The following is a 7,434-nucleotide window of genomic DNA, read 5'->3' as shown; positions in this document are numbered from 1 at the left end:
AAAAAAGTGAGGGTATAATTAAGATGCTATTGGCGCAGTGCCTAAGGCATTTGACTGCTAACCAGAAGGGTGGTGGTTCAAACCCACCAGCAACTCCACGGAAGGAAGACCAGGCAATCTACTTCTGTAAAGATTTAATAAACAAACAAAAGCAAACTCACTGCCATGGATTTGATCCCAACTCAAAGTATCCCCTCCTTGGGTTTCTGAAGCGGTATCTCTAGGGAAGTAGATTGCCCAGTCTTCCTTCCAAGGAGTGGCTTGTGGGTTTGAACTGTCAGCCTTCTGGTTAGCAGTCAAATGCCTTAGGGCACTATGCCACCAGAGCGCCTTACCATAATACAGAATAGGAAAACATTTTACTTGAAAGAATATAGTTCAATTTTCTTTACAATGTGATGCATACACATGAGTAAAGAAAATGAAAGCAGGAAGGGAGGAAAGCAGAACCGGAGAACATATGAACAGCTTAACAGCTATTTCATTCAACTTTAGTGTACGTGTTTTATAGATTTTAAAGCATATTAGTAAACATTATATATTTTTCTGGATTAAAATTATTAGGAGCTATGGAACATCCATCCCTGGAACATCTCAGCATGCTGGTCCAAGAGACGTGAGTGCTGACCTGGGATGGAGACGGCTGACCCCTTCTCCTCACTGAGGATGGGACTGTGGATGACACAGGACACAGTCTCTGCAGAGGCGTCCCTGACCACAAGAGTGGATTCCACATAGAACAGGCCATCTTCATCTTGAATGTGGTGCTCAGAGAAAGTCAGCATCTTCTCTCCTGTGGTATTTTCCCAGTACACCTCGGGCTCTGGGAACCATCCTTCTGCAGTGCACACAAGCTGAGCTCGGCTTTCCACAGTCCCCTGCATGTGAATGTCAGGGGCAGATCCCAGTCCTGTGGAGGGAAGTCACAGTCTTGAGGTCCAGAGCCATGGAACCACAAATCATAGAGGCTGCCACTCAGAGATACTGCTCCTAAGGAGAGTTCAGGGGTTCATAGGGCCAGGGGGCCGAAGTGGTCCAAGGTCTTCTTCCCATTCAAATTTAAGTTCAGATCCATTTATTTGCCCCCAGTCTGGATCTTTCCATTTTAACATCTCAGCAATATCATTCTTTAAAGCCATGCAGGGGAACAAGAAGAGAGGGAAGATAGGACATTTTGCTTATGTCTCTAGTACTGTATATGATGTTTTTTGTAATTTATTGAGGAACTCTCCTGTGCTAAGAGTCTGCCTTTTTCATCTTAATATTGTCTGTGTCAGGCACTTTGTCTGATATTTTGGGTGATTTCTTGACTTCAGTTTAAACAGGATATTTACTATAACGTAAGAAATCACCCCCATGGTCACTATTTTTCCTATTCCTTCTGTTGGCGGTTGTGAGCTTGGAATGCAAGTAGATAAGCTGAGGTGTTTGTATTGGGGAGCTCCATGTAGAATTCTTGTATCTCGATATTTCATTCAATGGGAAAAATATTTTTGACAAATTCCTTCTCTCTTCAACTCTACCACTACCAAACCCAAGCAAAGGCGACTATATTTTCCATTAATGAGAATTCTGACTCTGTCACCTGTCGGTGGAAGGAGAATCAGTCATTTTCCCCGGAGCCTTAGAAAATTCATGGCATATTGTCAGATATTCCTGATAGTAACAGGCATCAGTGTGTCCCTCACTCCTACGTCTCAGCAATAAAAGGACTCTTCTATCCATTGTCAATCACTTTGAACATAGTAACAGTAATAATCATAGTTATGGGTGTTAAGAACAGTAAGTATTAGAGGACATACCCTTAAAGAAGGAAACAGCATCTGCCAGAGAACTATTTCTCTGTTACTGTTGTTAAGTGCCGTTGAGTCAATTCCAACTCAGAGCGACCCTGTGTACAATAGAATGAAATGCTGCCTGGTCCTGCACAATCCTCAGGATCCTTGCTATGCACGAGCCCAATGTTGCAGCCACTGTCAATCTATCTCATTGAGAGTCTTTCTTTTTTCTCTGACCTACACTTTACTAAACATGATATCTTTCTCCAGGGACTGGTCCCTATTTCCCTGTTAGATTAAATAATTCGCCTTATTTTCTCTTTTGTGTATGTATGGTTTGGGAACCATGACATTTAACTTTTCGGATTTTTTTTTCCTCAAGATAGATCTTTTGCAAATCTGCAGCAAAAGACCTCTTTAAAGTGCTGAAGAGCAAAGATGTCTCCTTGAAGACTAAGGTGTGCCCAAGCCATGATATTTTCAATCACCTCATATGCATGTGAGAGCTAGACAGTGAATAAAGAAGACTGGAGAAGAGTTGATGCTTTTGAGTTGTGGTGCTGGCGAAGAATGCTGAAAGCACCATGGACTGTCAAAAGAACTAACAAATCTGTCATGGAAGAAGTGCAGCCGGAATGCTCCTTGGAAATGAGAATGGCCAGACTTTGTCTCACCTACTTTGGTCATGTCAGAAGGGACCATTCTCTGGAGAAGGATATCATGGTTGGTAAAGTGGAGGGTCAACGAAAAAGGGGAAGACCCTTAACAAGATGGATTGACCCAGTGGCTGCAACAATGGTCTCAGGTATAGCAAGGATTATGAGGCTGGCACAGGACCAGGCAGTGTTTTGTTCTGCTGTACAGAGGGTCACTATGAGTTGGAGACAACTTGACAGCACCTAACAACAACAACAACAAGATCCTTTGTCAAGTTTTCCCTTCTCCCCCATTCTTTCCTGCTTGGCTAATACAATAGCATTCTGTGGGACATTGCCATTCACATTGGATATGTTTCAGAAATGTTAATTGAACACTATTATATAATAATGTAATCGCTGGACACAATTCAATTCATTTAACATTTTTCTATGATAATCTCCTTAAAAACATAATGTTTTTAGTCTCTTCAGTTCCATTACTAGCTTTCTAACTGTGTGCATGACACATAGAAACAGTTTTCACATCTCAGTGCTTGCTATAAGAGGTTGGGTGGAGAGCAACAAATTCCACCGAGATACAGATGTGGGATGGTCAGCTGGACTCTCTCAGACGCTGACTTGCTCTTGCACACCAGCCTTACGTGGCACAAATTCATGCCTCAGCAAAAAACTGCTAATGATACCATGTCATGGATTTCAAATAATCCTCAAGACTAGTCAAAATCGTGAAAACTAAATTTAGGAAAATATTTTATAAGTGAGCTTGCTTTGAAGACTTCAGAATTACTTCCCTTCAAACGACTCCGAACCAAGGACTGGGCTTTGAGAATTTCCTTGGTTATTAAAAAGGAATTCTTCAACCAGCAATAATCGTACTGCACATTAAGGTACTGTTCCCTCAGAAGCCCTGTGTCGTTTTCCAGATATTTACCTGCTACCTTGAGCTGTAAGCTGGTTTCTGCACAATAGGTTCCATCTTGGAAATGACACCAGTATTGCCCATGGTCAGACGGTTGGACGTTGTAAATCTTCAGAGCCACACTTCCCTTGTCAGTGTCATCCTCTATCCATTCTACCCGGCTTCTGTACTCCTCTGACTGCATCTCCGTCACCTCAGCCCCGTCCCTGTATGTGAACACAGGTGTGCTGGGCTCTGAGCGGTACCACCTCACTTCCATGTGTATTGCAGTCCTCTTGGGGAGAAGTTGACAGGTCAGTAAGGCATCTTCTCCAATCTTGGCCACAATAGGATGGGCAGGACCAATCACTTTAAAGTCATCTACAGAACAGAGTGAAAAAGGGAAACCAATGGTGGTTCAGTGTGCTTGCTTTGATGCCCAACCTGTCAACAATGGAGGCACCTGGAGATGGGAGGGCTTTATTTTCAATTGTTTCAAGAAATCCAGCATGATGATTTCCACAGTTTGGTTGTTACAGACACCATTTTGTTTTTGTACTAAAAATACCATGTAATTAAAAAATTTGAGCGTAAGTCCTGAATATGTCACTTACATCTATGTCATTTGGAGACAACTCCATTATTCTTAGTGATTCCTTGAGACTTGGAACCACAATTTATCCCATTTTAAACCACCTAAATCATGTAAAACTACCATGCCAGGGTTGTTGTTATTCTCAGTAATATAATAGGTAAACTGATCTTTAATTATTAACTTTATTATTGTTACAATCACCTTTCCTAAAATTTCGTTCCTAAATCCATTCATTAGGTTTTTCAGCTTTGGAGGGTTTCTCTTGTCCTCACTAAGGAACTGGGTTTACTTCTTTTATTTCTTTTCCTTCTGGAGAGGGCAAGATTCTAGTTACTGAGGACTCTGTACAATCCAGTTTTTCCAAGGATATCTCGTGAGAGATTAAAGGCAAGGCTTGTCTAGAAATTTTGAACTTTCTAATAAAATTTTAAGTCATTTTAGGCCTCTTCCTTATTGTCAATTACAAATCAACAATATTTAATAATGTTAATATTTAATAATAATCTAAACGTTTAATGATGTAGGATGTTTATTAATATTAATGTTAATTCAAGTTGTTTATTTACGCCCTTTCTCATCTTAAAACGCTCCCGGGTCATTTGCACTTTGTGCAGATTTAGTCCTCTTAACAAGGAACCTCACTTCTTTGTTGTTGTTGTTGTTGTTTGCCATCGAGTCGGCCCCGACTCATAGCGACCCCTCCTTGGGTTTCCGAGGCAGTATCACTACGGAAGTAGGATTGCCCAACCTTCCTTCCGAGGAGTGGCTTCCTAGTACTGCTCCTTAACAAGTGGCTGCTGCCCAAATGGCCACAGATGCTAGTGGAGAGCTACTGGAACTCATCATGGGTGGAGTCTAACTGTGAAGCTAGAACTGAAATTGGACCATCGGCTGCCTTCCTTGACAGGTGAGGAAACAAGCACAGAGCAGGGAAGGTGGCCCCAGCACCAGGCATGGCTTGTGGCGGCACTGGCTCTAGAGCACGGTTTTCTGATTCCCGATCCAGTGTTTTCCCGCTTTGCAATGCTGCTTTTTCTCGGAACTCTGGCATTTCCCTGTGACATTGAATTTCCATAACCTTTTTTAATGGTCCAATGTTTTGATAATAAAATTCAGCTAATGAGATTTACAAATCCACTTCTTGAAAGTTCCCTTCTAGTTTCTTACTTCTAAGTATTTCTGTGTTGCTTAAATAAAGGTGTTTTTTTTTTTTAATCCCCAATGTTTTTTTTTTTTTTAATTTATTTTATTTTAAGTATTATTTTTTTAAATTTTTTACTTGAAGAGTTTGTTTTACATTCAACATTTCAGTACATTTAGTTTCACTCCCCATTTACCATTCCCAACCCTAACCCAGTCTCCTCCCCTCCCTGCCCAATAACTCCCCTGCTCCCCTCATAGTTATGCATCCTGTGTGTCCTGCATTTCCTCTGTGTGAATGTTGAAGGGGCTTTTTTTTTTTTTTTATTCCCCCTTGGCTCCCAAAGTGCTGCCCTTAATGGAAGCAGGAGATAAATAATACATTCCAGGGACTGAATCAAGGGCTTTTCATGTATGATCTCATTTAATTTAAAGCCTATGTTTGTTTATGAGACATACACACTGCTCCTTTTCCTGTCATAAAGGTTAGGACACTATGACAAGGTGCTCAAGTGATTTTCCAAAAGTAACACAGTTGAAAGTGGAAAAGGCCCTCCCCATCCCTTTTTTAAAATTTGCATAGCAAATTGGTTTACCAGTCAACAATCCATACACATTCTGTTTTGTGAGATTTACTGCAGTCTCCACACTATAACAGTATTCTTCCCATTTCCTCCTTGGGTCCACCAGTTCCCATCCCTGTCCCCTACCCTCCTAGCTCAATCCCTGGGCAAATGCTGTCCTCTGGATCTCATATGCTTGACTGCCGTAATGAGTGCAAACTCTCCTGATACTACTGTCCACCTTATAGGTCTGTTTTTCACTTGGCTGCCAGTTGAGTCGTGGGGGTTAAGTTCAGTTCCTAGCTTGAGAGGTGTCTAAGGGCTATAGTCTTGGGGTTCCTCCAGTCTTCACCAGATCAGTAAGTGTGGTTTTTGATTCATGATTTTGCATTTTGTTCTACATTTCCCCCCACTCTATCTGGGACCTCTTGCTGTGATCCCTTTCGGAGCAGTCAGCAGTGGTAGGTAGGCACCATCTAGTTCTCAGGGTCATGGACACTGGGGTTTACATGGTCTGTTAGTCCCTTGGACTAATTTTCCCCCACATCTTTAATTTTCTACACTCAAGAAGCCTGTTTTGAAGCAGAGTTGTTTTGGCCCATGAGTGCAAACTCTTCAATGTTGGACTAGCCCTTTTGAGTTTAGAATTCTGCATCTGGATTGGATCTGGGTGACATTAGAGCATCCAGTAAGGGGAAGAAGGAAATCGTACCTGACTGCTTCATGGTCAGCAGGATTAAGAAGAAGGAGGCAACTGCACCAGATAGAGAGAACCCTGGAAAATCCACCATCTTCCCTGGAACAAACACAAGAGAAAAAGTGTGACTATGCCTAAATGAGGCTGTGAGGCACCAGGCATATTCCATGGTTTCCAATGGTTATGCAGTCTTAACAAGGACCCCTTCCCCATCAAACAATGAAATGGGCTTGGCTCTATTACTCTAGTTACCATTTCTTCCTATCCTTTACCAAATCTGTTGTACTTTAAGCTAATTTTTAGGCCTGAAAGAAGCTTTTTGATTAAAATGAAAAGCACTCTTGGATTTAAGAGACAATAATATAAAAAATAAGGAGCTCTGGTGGTGCAATAGTTAAGGCATTCAACTACTAACCTAAAGAACAGCTGATAAACCCATCAGCTGCTCTGCCCAAGAAAGATGAGACAGTCTGCTCCCGTAAAGATAGACAGCCTTGGAAACCCTATGGGGCAGTTCTACTCTGCCCTCTAGGGTTGTCATGAATCGGAATCAACTAGATGGCAGTGGCTTTTTGGCTTTAATATTAAAAACAAGGAAACCAAAACTTTTTTTGTACCATCCATGTTGAGCATGTAGAAATTATATGGCAGGATTGAGTTATTTTTCTCTTCCTCCTCCCAGCACCTCCTGCAAAATTGTTCATCACTACGATTTCTTAGCTGTGGAGGAAAGAGCAGGAGGCTGTGTCCAGGTGTAGCCGGGAAGTTGCCATTCAGGGTCCGGGGAGAACCCAGGGGCAATGGGATGCTTTGGATAGTGAAGAAAAAAGTGGTGGAAATGATGCAAAAGGCAGCCAAGAGAACTACTTAAACTAATCCTTTCAGTGTAGTCTTGAAGACATATAAAACCCACTGCCATCAAGTCAATTCTGACTCATAGCGACCCCCATCAGGTTTCCAAGGCTGTAAATCTTTAGGGAAGTAGGTTGCCTCATCTTCTTACCGTGGAACACCTGGTAGGTTCAAACTGCCTACCTTTGGGTTAGCAGCACAATGCCTTAACCACAGTGCCACCAGAAGACATACACCTAAAAAAAACCCCCA

The 7,434-nt window shown here is 41.9% G+C and overlaps 1 protein-coding gene across 1 annotated transcript in view; it reads right to left on the bottom strand.

The window, feature by feature from the left end:
* BTNL2 (butyrophilin like 2) overlaps positions 1–6,424 on the bottom strand; it is a 16,549-nt gene extending 10,125 nt beyond the window's left edge. Inside the window, exons 1-3 of the mRNA XM_007951304.1 lie at positions 6,346–6,424; positions 3,369–3,716; positions 629–910 (exon numbers count right to left, since the gene is read on the bottom strand). Coding sequence (XP_007949495.1) covers positions 629–910; positions 3,369–3,716; positions 6,346–6,424 — 709 coding nt within the window. The remainder of the gene's footprint in view (positions 1–628; positions 911–3,368; positions 3,717–6,345) is intronic.
* Positions 6,425–7,434: the final 1,010 nt, after the last annotated feature.

This window comes from Orycteropus afer, unplaced genomic scaffold (assembly GCF_000298275.1).
Source record: "Orycteropus afer afer isolate SDZICR_OR568_19922 unplaced genomic scaffold, OryAfe1.0 scaffold00294, whole genome shotgun sequence".
In the NCBI taxonomy this organism is placed as follows: domain Eukaryota; kingdom Metazoa; phylum Chordata; class Mammalia; order Tubulidentata; family Orycteropodidae; genus Orycteropus; species Orycteropus afer.
Note: the sequence above shows the minus strand (reverse complement) of the source record. Positions and strands in the feature narration are given on the sequence as shown.